The 16,085-nt window shown below is 43.4% G+C and overlaps 1 protein-coding gene and 4 non-coding genes across 6 annotated transcripts in view; all 5 read left to right on the plus strand.

The window, feature by feature from the left end:
- Positions 1-15,305, plus strand: part of RPS12 (ribosomal protein S12) — a 511,578-nt gene extending 496,273 nt beyond the window's left edge. Inside the window, exons 1-6 of one of the 2 annotated variants that reach the window (XM_049801504.1) lie at positions 11,265-11,330; positions 11,469-11,520; positions 11,972-12,088; positions 13,778-13,880; positions 14,378-14,479; positions 15,219-15,305. In XM_049801504.1, coding sequence (XP_049657461.1) covers positions 11,507-11,520; positions 11,972-12,088; positions 13,778-13,880; positions 14,378-14,479; positions 15,219-15,281 — 399 coding nt within the window. In that variant the 5' untranslated portion in view covers positions 11,265-11,330; positions 11,469-11,506 and the 3' untranslated portion in view covers positions 15,282-15,305. Of the gene's footprint in view, positions 1-11,264; positions 11,331-11,467; positions 11,521-11,971; positions 12,089-13,777; positions 13,881-14,377; positions 14,480-15,218 lie in introns of those variants that run through there. The other variant, XM_049801505.1, reaches the window with a different exon arrangement.
- Positions 12,806-12,880, plus strand: LOC126039064 (small nucleolar RNA SNORD101). Its single transcript, XR_007506181.1, has one exon. It is a non-coding gene; the product is annotated as a small nucleolar RNA SNORD101 (small nucleolar RNA).
- On the plus strand, positions 14,224-14,310 carry LOC126039078 (small nucleolar RNA SNORD100). Its single transcript, XR_007506195.1, has one exon. It is a non-coding gene; the product is annotated as a small nucleolar RNA SNORD100 (small nucleolar RNA).
- Positions 14,751-14,885, plus strand: LOC126039077 (small nucleolar RNA SNORA33). The gene has a single exon (XR_007506194.1). It is a non-coding gene; the product is annotated as a small nucleolar RNA SNORA33 (small nucleolar RNA).
- A 341-nt stretch (positions 15,306-15,646) lies between the features above and the next one.
- Positions 15,647-15,731, plus strand: LOC126039079 (small nucleolar RNA SNORD100). The gene has a single exon (XR_007506196.1). It is a non-coding gene; the product is annotated as a small nucleolar RNA SNORD100 (small nucleolar RNA).
- Positions 15,732-16,085: the final 354 nt, after the last annotated feature.

Here is a 16,085-nt window from a genome sequence, read left to right on the forward strand (position 1 = left end):
GCACTTGGAAGTCATTCTGAGTTCACAAACCGATAATAAGAAAAAGGCAATGCATGCAAAGCATGACACACAAATAGATCAAATAAGAGAAACTTGTAGAGAGAGAGAGATTAAAATTGCAGTAAGAGAATAAAGCTTTCATTTTTGTGGCTAGAGATAGACAGTCAACTATGTTCAGGAGGTGAAATGGTTTTCACCCCAACTACTTGCCCTTTTCAGTCCAGACTCTCACTCAACAGATTCCTACTTTCAAAACCCAGTCCTCCTCTCATTTATAATTACATGCAAGTAATGAGTAATCCAATAAAGCATATGGAGTCAGATTTCCGCAAAGTCAGTGCGTGCAGTAGAAGGCTGAAGTGTGGAAGTAGAAGTGATGCACTGTGATCAGCATGAGCTATGGCTCCAATAATGAAATGGGGCTATGAACTCATACGTGCATACATTTTACTTATGCGCTGCTTATTATTGTCAGAAGAAACTGGTTGATGTTTGTTAATTCTTCATATATTCTTCGTAAGCTATAAATATTTGTTAACCTTTGAAATGGGACTCATTACCAGCCTGTCACGATAGTTTTTCAAGTCTAACAAAACTCATGTTTTTAAAAGCATACAAGCCTTTCTTGCTTACGTCATGTCTGCGGCAACTTTAAAAAAAAAAGTACCTTTCCTTTCAGATCCCAAATCATATGTAGAATTCAAGCCTTGGAGCACTAGCCCTCTATAAAAACTACAGATAGAGTCTACATCCATTGCTTATGTCCACAAGATAAAAAAAACATTAAGAACAATTGCTTTAAGAGCAGCTTCCTTTGTGGACATACAGGATATTCTGAAATGCTCAGCACATGTGGGAATATCTATCTCTTATTATTTTTCTATATATTTGTAGACAACTTAGAAATACTTTTGCATTACAATCCAGAAATCACTTAGCCAGTGCTTATTTGCATCATATTACTATTTCTTTTGCCGGAAGTCATAATGGCTGCACACAGGTATTTGGAAAGAGTTTAAAATGGCTCTAATGTAACCACATGATAACCACATCCTTTGAGAGTCTAGTGCAGAATCTGTGGAAGGCAACAAAACCCAGCAAACTGTTTTCTTCAGTTGTTACGACGTCAAAGTCTTTCTACTTTCCAAGTCGGTATTGAAATGCCATAGCTTGTCCTCTTTCTGAGACCCCAGAATGGTCTCACCATACTTTCTCCAGGTGCTTGAAACTCGACGCAGACATCCCTTGCACTCCTGAGTAGCAGTACATACTTGGCGGTTCTGAACCATTACCTGGAGGTGCTTGGAAATGCACATCTCTCCCCTCTGGGCTGGTGAGCAGGACTTCTGTGGAAGGGCAAGAAAATGGGTAAAAATAGCTTGCCCTCTATAAAAATCTTTATGATGCACAACCTTTTTCTGGACGGTGTGACCAGGAAATGAATAAGATGATTGTTTAGGAAGAGTAGTAGTGTGAAATGTGCACTGGTGTTACTTTGCAAGAAGGCTTCCAACTTGACATTCCATGGGGCTGAGAAATCATGTCTGTTTTGGAATGAAAAATAGATAATTCTATCTTGCGACATTAGCAGTCTAATCATAGCACGTGCCTGTGCTTTTTATTTCTAGAAACAGATGTCAGAGGGAAGTTAGTTTTGCAAAGATTTTTCAGAACTGGCCTATTTTTGGGACATTTGAGGATTGGATATGTCAGGCCCTAAACATATATGTAAATTCTAAGGAACCCTTTAGTTTAGAAGAGAGTGAATATGCTAGTTTATGGATAAGATTAGATACCCGAATCCATGTGTTTGCTCTAAGTGAAAAGAACCATAGGAAAAAAACTAAAAGCCCCGAAGCACTTCCCACACCTCCTCCCCCTTATGTTTCCCCTGTACTCGCACCTGACCCAACCCTCCCTTCCTCCTCTCCCCCGACAGCCCCAGACCCAGACTTAGGCTCTCCTAGTTCCCCTGAAGAGGTTCGGAGAATAACAAGGAGTCAGACTAGGAGAAAAAAGCAGTCAGAAGAAAAATTATACCCCTTGAGAGAAATAGCTATGGGGGGCCCACAACCCGGCATGGGATTTGTGTCAGTACCCCTGAATTCCGGAGATGTAAGGGAATTCAAGAAAGAGATGGGGAATCTTTTAGAAGACCCTTTGGGAGTATCTGAAAGGCTAGACCAGTTTCTAGGTCCTAATGTGTATACTTGGGAGGAGTTGCAAGCGATTTTAGGTATACTATTCACAGTAGAGGAAAGGGAGATGATTCGAAGAGCAGGAATGAGAGTTTGGGATCAACAACACCAACACGGTCCTGTCGTAGATATTAAATGGCCACTACAATGGCCAAACTGGGATAACCAAAATGCAGAACATAGAACTCATATGGCAGATCTGCATACTATAATTGTTCAAGGCATTAAGGAATCTGTTCCCCGAGGACAGAATATTAACAAAAGATTTAGTGAACACCAGAAGAAAGATGAGACCCCCACTGAATGGTTAGAGAGATTGAGAAAGAATCTGCAGCTCTATTCCAGGCTGGATCCTGCCACTCCGGTGGGGCAAGCCCTGTTAAAAACTCAGTTTGTGGCGAAATCATGGGTAGACATTAGAAAGAAACTGGAAAAGTTGGAAGATTGGCAGGAGCGAGGATTAGATGAGCTGTTGAGAGAAGCTCAGAAAGTGTATGTGAGAAGGGAGGAAGAGATTCAGAAAAAGCAGGCAAGGATTTTGGTGGCAGCTGTCCGAGAAGGACAGAGAGGAATAGCACCCCGTACATGGGGATGTAGTGCCCAAGGGCCAAAAGAAAGACCTCAGGGAAGCCAGGGTGACATAAAGGATTCGAGACAGGTTGAGTGTTTCTACTGTCAAAGGAAAGGACACATGAGGTGGAATTGCAGAAAGCGTATACAGGATGAACGAATGTTTAAAGAAGATTAGGGGGGTCAAGGGCTCTATTTGCTGGGGACCGCTAGGAAAACAGAGCCCTTGATAAAATTAAAATTAGGTCCCCAGCATCAAGAAGTAGAGTTCCTTGTGGACTCTGGGGCAGAAAGATCTACTGTCCAGTTCGTGCCCCGAGGATGCACACTGTCCTCGGAGAAATTACAAGTAATAGGAGCGAAAGGGGAACCGTTTCAGGTACCAATAATAAAGGGAGTGGAAATAGAAACACCATCTCAAATTGGAATAGGATCCTTTTTATTGGTACCTGAAGCAGAATATAATTTATTAGGAAGAGATTTAATGATTGAATTGGGAATTAATTTAGAAATAAAGAACAAAGAAATAGTGGTAAAATTGTGTGTTTTGACAACGGAGGATGAAGCTAAAATTAACCCCGAAGTCTGGTACACTCCAGAGTCAGTAGGACGATTAGATATTGGTCCATTTGAAGTCACTATTAAGAACCCAGAAATTCCAATTAGAGTCAAACAATGTCCCATGTCACAGGAAGGTAGACATGGATTACAGCCAGGGATTGAAAGGTTGTTGCAGCAGGGATTATTAGAACCTTGCATGTCACCACACAATACCCCCATTCTGCCCATAAAGAAATCGGATGGGTCCTACCGTTTAGTACAGGATCTAAGAGAAGTGAATAAGAGGACTATTACTAGATTCCCAGTGGTAGCCAATCTATATACTTTACTAAGTCAACTCTCCCCTGAATTAAAATGGTATAGTGTAATAGACTTAAAGGATGCATTTGGGGCCTGCCCTCTAAAGGAGAAGTGTGGGGATTATTTTGCCTTTGAATGGGAAGATCCCGAGACCCATAGGAAACAACAATTAAGATGGACTGTACTCCCACAAGGATTTACAGAATCACCAAATTTGTTTGGGCAAGCTCTAGAACAAGTATTAGAAACTTTTGAATCAAACCCAGAAGTGACTTTAGTGCAGTATGTAGATGATCTGTTGTTAGCTGGGGAAGATCAAGAGGCTGTCAGAAATGAGAGCATTAGATTATTGAACTTTTTAAGACAAAAGGGATTAAAGGTTTCAAAGTCTAAATTGCAGTTTACTGAAGAGGAAGTAAAATACTTCGGACACTGGCTGAGTAAGGGAACTAAGAAATTAGATCCTGAACGAGTGAATGGTATTTTATCCCTCCAGGCACCAAAAAGTAAGAGACAGATAAGGCAATCGTTAGGACTTTTAGGGTACTGTAGACAATGGATTGAAAATTATAGCAGCAAAGTGAAGTTTTTGTATCAGAAATTAGTAGGGGATGCAAAACTTGGAAAGAATCATCTCTAACTCCCTGTTGGGAGGGACCGTTTCTTGTTTTTGCTTACTACAGATACTGCAGTCCGGACTGCTGAAAGAGGGTGGACTCATGCAAGCAGAATCAAAGGACCAATTCAGAGTTCTCACTGGGAGGCGACCAGAGACCCTGACAGCTTGAAAATTAAGTTCCAAAGAAAAGCAAATGAGTGAGATCATCTTTTGTAAAGATCCTAACTGTATATGTTATTCCTTTGTATGTTACAGGTGTAAACTCTGTAGAGAAAAGTGGACCCATTGCTCATACGGGTATTCCCCTAGTGGTATTTACCACGAATGTTATAATTACGAACGGGAACTAACTGAGCGAGCATTACGTGTGGGAGTAGCAACCGGGAAAATTATAAAAGACTCCAAAGACTGGTGGGATATTTTTGTTAAAGGCATAAACCCTGAGAGGTGTTGTTTTCACGCAAATGAGCCGTGTCCAGCGAAGGCTGAAATAGTGCAAATATCTTGCAGATGGACAGTGGTCAGAGTGGGGTGTGGAGCTTGGGAAGTAAAGAATAAAAACTGGGATGCATATAAGTCAAGGCAAATCAAATATAAAGGAGGTTCCCCTGAAGAATACGACTGCTGCCGAGAAGATGGTACACCTCGCTGCTCAAAGCAACAGACTCGGCAGAGGAGAAGGCAGAGGCGTACTGCTATGGGGATTAAGGTTGATGAACCACCTCCAGAGAAGGCTCACGGAGCCCCTTGAATTATCACTCCCAAACAAAACGACCTCAGAACTTCCCCGAAGTCTCCCATCTCTCGCCAGGGATAAAGACAAAAACCAAAATGATTATCAACACCCTCAGAATACCTGTCGCAAGGGTAAAGGCACACCACTTTTCTCGAACTTAATTTTAAGCATTTGGATGATAAGACTGTTGCTAATGACAATGGGGATAACCCAAGGTAAAGGGAACCCCCACCAACCTTATAAATGGACACTCTCTAGGTGGGAGGATCAAACGATATTACAGCAAGTAATTGATACCGGGGCCCCAAGTTTTAATCAGTCTTTATGTCAACTCGTACCCAGAGACCCATGTCTATATAACTTAGGCTTTTATTTTTGTCCTAGTTCCAATCCTGGAAAGGGGTATTGTAACTATTCCAACTCTTTCTATTGTGCTTATTGGGGTTGTGAAACTGTAGCTTCTGACTGGACTTCTGGGGGAGGTCCAGATAAATTCCTAAACGTAGGATGGGGACCTCATGGATGTACACCTGCTTCACATGGTTGGATGGAAGCCAAACAGGACCATGGAGTGGAAATTGCCTATATATATACATTAATGTAACCAACCCAATAGATCCTGCTTGGTTAATAGGAAAAACCTGGGGAGTAAGATATTGGGAACCTGGTACTGATCGGGGAGGTCGTATCTTTATTAAGAAGGAAGAAATAGGACAGACACAAGCTGTGTGCCCCAATTCAGTGATTAAAAGACCTAAAGCTTCGCCTCCAGTTAATAACGCAGATATGGAAGTAGATAATTCTACTAAAGAGATTGAAAAGGAGAAGAGCCAGTCAGACCCTCTATGGGAGATAATATTAGCGACTTATCAAACTTTAAATGATACCAAACCAAACTTGACAGAGAGTTTTTGGCTTTGTTATGAGGTAAATCCACCTTTTTATGAGGCAGTTGGGGTCAATGACACATATAATTTAAGTACAGAGACTGCCCCCTCCCAATGCTCTTGGGGAGATAGAAGGAAGGGAATAACCATGCAACATGTTACTGGAATAGGGGCTTGTATAGGTACAGTACCTAAGGCAAAACAAACATGGTGTAGTTCCATTAATACCAACATCAAAAAAACTGTCAAAAAGTGGATTATTCCCCAGGAAGGAGCTCGATGGATATGTTCAAAAACGGGTGTATCCGTGTGTATCTCTAAGTGTGTTTGATGCCTCTGAAGAATATTGTATACAAGTCACTATTATCCCGAGAATATTGTATCACCAAGAAAGTGTAATCTATGATTATTGGGATATTGAAACACGAAAAAGAGTGAAGAGAGAACCCATAACTGCAATTACAATAGCCACGCTGTTAGGTATTGGGACAGTAGGAGCAGGGACGGGAATCGCCTCGCTCATCCAACAGAAACAAGGATTTAGTTCTTTAAGGGCTGCTGTAGATGAAGATTTAGAAAAAATAGAAAAATCAATAACAGCATTAGAAAAATCTTTAACCTCACTATCTGAAGTAGCGCTACAAAACCGGAGAGGGATGGATCTCCTATTCCTACAGCAAGGAGGGCTCTGTGCAGCCCTAGGAGAGGAATGTTGCTTTTATGCTGATCACACAGGAGTAGTTAGAGATACCATGACAAAATTACTAGAGGGGTTAGAAAACCGGAAAAGAGAAAGAGAAGCCCAACAGAACTGGTATGAGTCCTGGTTTACCAAATCCCCTTGGTTAACTACCTTGCTGTCAACCATAATAGGTCCAATACCTGTATTCATGTTGATATTAACTTTTGGACCTTGTATATTAAGTAGAATTATTGGATTAGTAAAAAATCTATTAGAAGCTGCACATTTAATGTTATCAAGAAAGCAATGTGAGTACTTAGAGGAAACTTCCATTCTTTCTCTAGCTTGAGAAGCCGTAATCTGGTTTGACCAACAAAATGATGAAAACAAAAAGGGGGGATTGTGATAAAATTTATTGTATGTGTTTGTTAATCAAACCGGTTCTGTAAAGCCTTGCACAGTGTGTTCGTTTTTGCGGGGCAGTGTTGGCCTTTGCAAGGGGGTGCGGTTGGAAACTTTGTAACTGCAATGTCTTGCTAAGCAAACCAGATGTATTAGCTTTCAGTGCCTAATAAGGATGTATTTTAAAGAACGCATGCTGCAGACGACCAGAAACACAGAAGAAGACTACGACTGCCCCAGTAACAAGGCACAGCAGATACTAAACAAGCCCACGTGGGCCCAGACTCTGGACTCTAACCCAGCAACAAAAAAACGATAAAAGGAGGACTCTGCAGGGAGGGGGTGCGCGCTGTTGGTAGAGCGGAGACTCCCCGGCCGCCCAGCGCCGTTTTGCCTGTTTGCCGCTTGCTTCAATAAAACTTTGATTGGATTATCCACGGACTGGTGTACAATTTTTCATCGCCACTTATAACAAATTAGGGGAAAAAAGAGGAAGGCTGCCACCCTGGAAAAGGGGGACAGTAACGGGGGAGTCAAGGAATTGAATGGAGAGCACAGAGGGTAGTAGCTATAACCAAAAGATTTTTAAATATATGCAGCAAGATGGTGAGTCTGAATGGATTTCTCAGAAAAGCAGGCTGGTGACAATCCAAATTCTTGAGTGTCATGTGACAGCAGCTTGTGATTACTCTTCCTCTCCCCAAATCCAAGTTTATAGACAGCATGTTATGCTCTTTATAATATAAGCAAATCTTGAGAGGACCTGTCCTGGTTTCAGCTGGGATAGAGTTAATTTTCTTCCTAGTAGCTGGTATAGTGTTATGTTTTGGGTTCAGTATGAGAGGAATGTTGATAACACACCGATGTTTTCAGTTGTTGCTAAGTAGTGGTTAGACTAAGTCAAGGATTTTTCATCTTCTCATGCCCAGCCAGCAAGAAGGCTGGAGGGGCACAAGAAGTTGGGAGGGGACACAGCCAGGACAGCTGACCCAAACTGGCCAAAGGGGTATTCCACACTATGTGACGTCATGTCCAGTACATAAAGTGGAGGGAGTTGGCCAGGGGGGACAAATTGCTGCTTGGGAACTAGCTGGGCATCAGTCAGTGGATGGTGAGCAATTGCATTGTGCATCACTTGTTTTGTATATTCCAATCTTTGTATTATTATTATTATTATCATTTTATTACTGTTATTATTATCATGATTAGTTTCTTCCTTTCTGTTCTATTAAACTGTTCTTATCCCAACTCACAAGTTCTACTTTTTTTTCCCAGTTCACTCCCCCATCCCACTGGGTTGGGGGGAGTGAGTGAGCGGCTGTGTGGTGCTTAGTTGCTGGCTGGGGTTAAACCACAACAGGACCAAGTTCCTCTGCTGGGTCTGGCTGCTCAGTGAAACACGAGGCCAGCATTTGCACTGACACCACCTCAGCACTCCAGAGGCAGGCTCTTAGGCTGCATCTGGCAGCTCCTCGTTTTCTAGCACTCTGCTTGTAACCCCACTCACCCACCCTCAAGTGCACTAGAAGTACTCTTATTAGCACAGGACTGCAATCCTTGGCTTAAACGTCTCATGCCTTGTGGCTGTATGCCACCATTTAAACTGCCGAGTGCTAAACGGACATCGTAACTCCAAGAGAAAATACAGAGGTTAAGAAACTAGCTACTTCTTGTAGGAATCCAGACAGATAGGTGGAGCAGGTGGAGTCGTGCCAACAGAATGCTGAGCTCCCGTTAACACACTGTGCAGCAGAGTGGACTTTCAAACAGGATCACACCCTTCCATTAATTTTTACACACAAACACGTCCACTTGCTACACAGTACCAACATTTCAATACAGAGTTCAGGGCTAATGCAAACCTCCCCTCTACACATACATAACTTTTATCTTAGCACAGCTTTGTTTTCTCACAACTGTGCTAGAAAAACTGTTTTTGCATATTGTATTTCTACAATATCAGATTATAATTTGACTGCGATTATCGCTTCTGCTGTAACACAAATCTTTCAGATGTGCAGACTTCCATCTCCTGGACAGAATATATATTGCACTTATCTAGCAATACTGATGTGTCTTATGGCTGACTAAGAGTCGACTTGTTATCCTTTGATGACCTTGAAGGAGATAGTGGTTTATTGTCCCACTCAGTACAAAATCTCCTCTATAGATTAGGTGCCTTTGGGGCTTTTTAAGGAGCACGGGAAGATTAAGTGATTGATGGGTATAGGGAAGAACGTTCTCCCTGAGGAGAGTGAAAGAAGGAGGGCACTACAATTTGTGTGTGTTTGCATGCTTTCTAGGGTCTGAGCAGTATGAAGGAAATTATATGTTCCCACTTCTTGTGCAGGAAGGGAGAAGTCATGGCCAAATGTCCCACAGGAGCTCCTAAATGAGAATACCTGTCTTGGTGGTTGCAACCCAGTGGGGTATTGCAACTGAGGATGCAGTTCAGAGTTTCAAGCAGTATATGGCAGTAGTTGGAGGTGGCCATATGCACCTTGGAGGCTGCCAGCGTGAGTAACGGGCAGGGTCGTTCCGGCTGGCTTTGCCCTTGGTAGCTCGGAGCGCAGGGAGAGAAGTGCCCTCACACTACACTTCCATCTCAATGACTGTTTTTCAGAGGGCTTTGGTCAGCTTCTGCCCCTTCTCGATCTCTGCAACATAAAGGGTGCGTACCCGCCTGCCTCAGCGGTGACACTAGCAGGGAGAGGGCGAGCTGGAGCCTGGGAGTGCTGCAGCCGCAGCCCCCCAGCAGGCCTCTCCCCTCTGCTGCCAGACCTTGAGGCCTGCGGGGCAGTTCTGAGCTAGCTGAGGGGTTTCCATTTTCCCTCTCTGTCCTCCCCTGCCCTCACCAGCCCCGGTGGGTCGCTTTGTGCACCGCGTCTCCTCACTACCTGGATTTAGCCTACAGCCTGCCGCTTGACGATACCGGGGAGGTCAGAGGAGGACATACTGTAGGAGAGGTGACCCACAGCGTCGGGGATGTTGCCGAAAAACTTGGAATAAAGAACTTATCAACGCCAATTTAGTGCAGATAAGCAGACACTTCTTTATTGACGGCTGGGTGCGCGGGTGAGTCTTCTCAAAAAACCATGCACACCTGAACACCAAAATCATACACCTTATATTGAACTTATTCATTCATAACCATTAGATTTCCAAGAAATGTTATGCATATTCATTAGATTTCTGGGAAGTTATTAGCATATGTTAATGTCCTTTATGCAAGCGCATTGAAGGTCTCTGGTGGTCTTCTAGAGTCCTCTGGTGGTCTTTCATAGCCTTCCTCACTTGTCCGCTTCTTGACCTCCTTCAGGTGATTCTGCGCAGTTTGGCCCTTGGCAGGTAGGTAACTAACTGTTTCTTGGCAGATAACTACAAGTTGCTTCATAAAGAACTTATCAGTTTCCATTAATTTGAAATTCTGGCATCTTATACATTCTTCTAGGTTGTAATATACTCCTACTATATCCAAATTATCTTAAATCTTAAGCTTGTTATCTAAGTTCTAAATGTTCCTACTGGATGATTTTGGCCAGTTCCTCCGGCCTTGGTACAGGGTTATACGGAGGATTTCACAGCAGCTGTTGGTAGTTGGCTGAATGTATAAAATGCAATAGAGAGAGATAACTCTACATTCCTATTAAAATTGAATATGATTAATTCTAACTAATAGCAAATCAGTAACCGGGACAAACGTGTTTGCGTTAGCCACAAACCGCGGCTGTCAGTATTTGTTACCTATTTTTGTTGCATTTTGCCGCAACGTAATTTTTACAAAGATGGCAATACGTAGACCACCCAACGGTCACGTTGTCAAGTCTGAAACAGACAGGATGGACAAAGCCCCTCGGAGACCGACAGCACCCGAGCAAGCAACGCGCCGGCACTGGGGGTCAGCTGAACCCCCGAGAGGAACGGGAAGGCGCAGCGGCGCTTTTCAGATTCCGGGGTTACAGCCGAGTGCTGTAACCCCCACTGAAAGGCGCCAGGGATTTAAGGTTCGTGCCCCATCTGCCTCCAGGCTGCCAGGGATTGCGGAACGGTGCCGTCTGAAGCCAGACCGCCTTAGCAGCAACTGCGGCACGTCCTGCCCGAGGGAAGACGGTGGGACGCGGGCCCCTAGCCGGCTGCCGCAGTTGGCTTTCCCCGCGGGAGGCCCCGCCGCCGGGCCGGACCGGACCGGCTCTGGCACCGGGGGAGGGAAGGAAGGCGGCCCCGCCGCCATCTCCACGGCTCCGGGCGAGGCGGCGGATCAGGCAGCGCCGCGGACAGCCGCCGCGCCCGCGCGGGCTGGGGTCCTCGCGCGCTATAAGAGCGTGAGGCGGAAGGCCCGCCCCCTTTTTCGCTGGCGGCTCGCGGCGGTGCCGGGGTGAGTAGCCGTAATGGCGCCGGGGCCTGCCGGGCTGAATCCCCGCCGCCGGCGGGGCATCGCGGCGGGAGCGGGCCGGGCGGGGGCCCCGGGGCGGCCGGCGCCACTCACCGGGGCGGCCTGTGTCTGTATTTGCAGCAGGAACCCGGGCGGGATCAGCACCCACCGAGAGCGCCATGGCCGAGGAAGGGTGAGCGGGGCCGGGGCCGTTGGGGGCGGCGGGCGGAGGGGCCGCGTCTCGCCTGACCGCGCCGTTTCGCGCCGCTCCGTGTCGGGCCTTGCAGCTCCGGCCGCGGGCGGGCTGTCTGCGCAGGCCCCGCCGTGGTGCTGCCGCATGCTCTCCGCTGTCGAGAGGCTGGGTGCTTGGCGTGGGGTCTGGCTGGCAGGGTCGCTGTGTGCCCGGCTTCCCCCTCTTTGTAAGGGGGCGCGGAGAGAGCACAGCTGGCTGGCTTCCCGGGAGGATTTAATCTCTTAGTTTCTTTCACGTTCACCTTATTTCAGTTTCTGCCTTGGCTTAGTTCTTGAGCTTGCTTTTTGCAGTGTTTTCTGTAATCATGGGGATGTTTGCAGGTGAACGAGAAGCTTTTGTTTATAGTTGTAAGATGGCGGCACGATCAGGGCAATATCTGTCTTCTCTTTAGCATTACTGCTGGAGGTGTAATGGATGTTAACACCGCCCTGCAAGAAGTGCTGAAGACCGCACTTATCCATGATGGCCTAGCTCGTGGTATTCGCGAAGCAGCCAAAGCCTTGGACAAGTAAGTGTTGCTTTCCCATTTTGTCTACGGTGAAGAGCAAAACTGGGTGAGGTGTGTTATGATGAGGTATGTGCACCTCATACAGTGGTCGCTTTGTCCAGATGCTCAGTTGAAAGCTTTTGCAAGACCATGTTTTTCTGCCAATGAGTTTTGTCTTTTGCTATCTCTTTTCTGGGTTTTTAACTGTGATCTTAAAATACAGATGCTAAACTTGATCATTCACGAATAACAGCATCTAGTGTGTTAGGTTCTGTCTTTTTGTGACCCCAGTGCCATCAAGCTTTTATGTGGACTGGTTTTGTGAAGAAAATGGAATGGTGCTTGCTGTATGTAGTGATAGAAATCTGGGGCTCAAGAACCTTGTGTTTGAAGAAGTGATAAACTTTTCTCAAAACTTTGAGATTTTAATTAGGAGGGTTAATATGTATGTCAGACTCAACCTGTAAGAATAGGTTTAGTTTCTATGAAGAAAAACTGAAATTCATAGCTTGCCTTTGCTTTTTTGCTAGCTTCATGTTTTTGTGTTGCAGCTGTAAATAATTGATTTGGTTACAATATCAAAACAATATTAAAGTTGTCATATATGTGCCAACCATGGGTAATTAGTCATGGTTTCTTAGTAGGGTGAAGTACCATGTGCATATATACACCTGTGTGTGTGTGTCTGTATATAGGCACATATTAAGAATAGACAGTGCTTAAGTGTAATGCTACAGTGTTTGGGTGATGACTTAACAATTTGTCGGATACCCCTTCACTCACCTTATGAGTGAGAACAGCAGTCTGACAAACCTGTATGCGAAAAGCTTTCTTTAAGACAAGGTACCAGATAATGGAAGAGAAATACAACTTAAATGATTGACAGTTAGTTTGTAAGAGTTCTTTTGAGTTCATCTACAACTTCATATGTTGTGTGTTAAGAGGATGATGTATGTACAAGGTTTATATACACTTGTGTGTGCTGGTCCTTGCTTGGAAATGTTTCTGAAACATTCTGGTGAAACTCATGATGAAGGTGGCCATGGAGAAAACTGACTTGATTTGCAGTGGTCAAATTACATTAGGTTAAGCATAGAAGACCCATACAGCTCTCTTTGTTGTCAGGTGTCCCTTTGGTATTCTTAACATTGTACCACAGTATTCAAAGATCCTAATTAGAATTGGGGCCATGTCATAACAGCTTCTTTGAACGTAAGTAGAAAAGATTGTTCTGAAGAGCTTATAACAACTTGATGTGGAAATTCAAGCTTTTAATAATTACAGTTCTAATGTTAAATTATTGTAATCTGTGGTATACAAGAAAAAGCAATTTGTAACTTGGTTGCTTTCTGATAGTGACACCATTCTTTATGGGACCTGGTGTTTATCCACTCATTACACACCTTTCTTTAATGGCTGAGAATTTATTTAGTGGGATTTTTAGAAGCTTTCAAAACTGGAATAGAGTCTGATAATAAAGCTAACAATGTAAAAGTAGCCTGTTACGTATATGAAAAACAAGAAGTAGTAGATCATATCAAAAATCTGTTTAGTACTTCAAAAGCATATGGTGTCTCAAACTCAAAAATTAAACTCAGGAAGTGGTTGTCTAGAAACACACATGCTGAATTTTGTTCTTTGTGATTTAGATTATAAAGGAAGATAAAGCAGTGTCTGAAGTTACATTGGTCAGTTTTCATTTTTTTTTAGACGCCAAGCCCATCTTTGTGTTCTGGCTTCAAATTGTGATGAACCCACGTATGTAAAATTAGTTGAAGCACTTTGTGCAGAACATCAGATCAACTTAATAAAGGTGAGTGGTGGATCTTTAGACACAAGTTTGGAACAGTTATCCTGCTTGCATTATAAGCTGCTTGTTTCAGCATATAGAGGGCTGAACCTTTGAAACACTACACTGTAGTTCAGCATATGGCTTATCTAAGCAAAATTTCTCTTGGCAGCAGAGATTGTTTTAGCTCTGTGATTGTCATAGAAGCAGTGCAAAAGCTGTGGATGTAAACGGCAAAGGATGTGTATTGGCTATTTGACAAAGTTACATGGATTTTTGTGTCCTGTATCATAAGAACTGCAAGTGGTCATGGAGCCTGGAAGGAGTCTCAACATGGTTTTTTCCTTCAAATTAAAATACTTAGCAAGCTGTACAATGATGATACTTTGGCTCCCTCTACTGATACTTGTGAGGAAAGCAGCCATCCGTTACCCAATATTTCTGAGAGTACAGCAGCTTTTTTGCTGAACCTAGTTATGTTAGGAACGGCTAGTTCTAATGTGATGCAATGTTTTACACAGGTTGATGACAACAAGAAACTGGGTGAATGGGTAGGTCTCTGCAAGATCGACAGAGAAGGAAAACCTCGCAAAGTAGTGGGCTGCAGTTGTGTGGTTGTCAAAGTAAGATGATGCTGATTATAGCTTATTTCTTGACTTTTGAAAATAAGCAGTAAAGATAAGGTTGCTTTAGATAAGGGACTATTAAATAGATGTCTTGGATTATTTTTTTAAACAATTGCTTTGCATTGTTGATAAACTGCTTCATGTTTATCTAAAATACTCATTTTGTGAGTTAAGGGTTACGTCCTTAAAATATCTATGGCTACTGGCCAGTAAGCATTAAATGAAGGATGTTTAAACTAGAAGAGATGAAGTTTTGCTTTAGAAGAAAATGCCAGTTCAATGTGTCTGCTTAACTTGAAAATGTTTTGCAGAGTATATTTTAGAATGACACTGGTAAAGTAAAGCCACAGTACGAGCCTTGAAGACTTTGTTGTCTTTGAGGTCCCAAGAGATGGCTACATTTTCACAATAAAGACTAATGTCTTCTGTATGTGTTTTCATACTTACGCTACTGTCTCGCATACTTGGCTTTTTTAAAGCAGAAATGAAGAATTTGTTTGGATCCATACCAATGGGTGTGAAACTTTAATGAAATAGAATAGTTCTTTATTAGAATAGTCTTATTAGAGAACGAAGGGAAAGCAGCTGGCAGATTGCTTGAGGTTGCCTGTATGGAATTTGAGGAATATTTGAGATTGACGCTTCTCCTCAAGGCGATCTCAGTTGTCCTTTTAAAAATAGGTTGTAAATTTTTGAATGGGTCTGTATTTTATTAATGGGTTATCTTGTGTTACAGGACTATGGCAAGGAATCTCAGGCCAAAGATGTCATTGAAGAGTACTTCAAGTGCAAGAAATGAATGGAAAATAAATTTTAACCCTGACTAATGTGTGTGTGATTAATGGGTGGGTATCTGTGGAATAGTTCTTTGAGTTGCAAAGGATAACATCAGAAGATGAAAGGACTTTGCAGGTCTTCGGTGTAGTTTATTAGTATGTTAACTCTGACAGCTTGCTAAAAAGATAATGGCAATCCCTGCCATTCTTACTCTAGGCTGCTTCTGTTTCCTGTTCCTGCTGCAGAGGTTAGCAACTTGGGGAACTTTGCGCAGCTTCTGAGTTGCAAAAATGCTGACAGTTGATTACTGCCTTTGCTTGGCAGTGCTTAGGCCTGTACTTCTGCAGGAATTCTGAGCAATTTGTTGGGGAAAGTCTGAAGTACTGCTGCATCTGTGATGAAAATTTGGCTCCCTCTGCTGAAACAAATGAGGAGAACAGCCTTAACCGTTACCCAAGTCTTCTGAGATGTTGCAGGAATTTTTTAAATGCTATCTTAATTTATTCAGGGAAATTACTTGACCTGGGATGTGTTTTGTTGGGTTTCCCCCCCTCCAATTCTGGAGCAACTTGTGGGTGGAATTAGCTTCTTATAAGAAGTATTGCTATGTCCTTCTAGATGTGATTCTGCAGGATTTCTCAGTAGTCAAGATAGCCAGGCAGTTGAGATCTCACTGCTCCAACAAGGCAACGTTGAACTCTGACTTGCCCAGTGTCTTGGTTTCCATAGTAGTTGGATGATGTACAGAACTTGTGGTTTTGTCCGTTTTTTGGAAACAAGGTAGGATTCAGACTGGAATTTAAGATTACTGTCTTTTCTCTCTCCT

The sequence above is a fragment of the Accipiter gentilis genome, chromosome 5 (genome assembly GCF_929443795.1).
Source record: "Accipiter gentilis chromosome 5, bAccGen1.1, whole genome shotgun sequence".
Lineage (NCBI taxonomy): Eukaryota > Metazoa > Chordata > Aves > Accipitriformes > Accipitridae > Astur > Astur gentilis.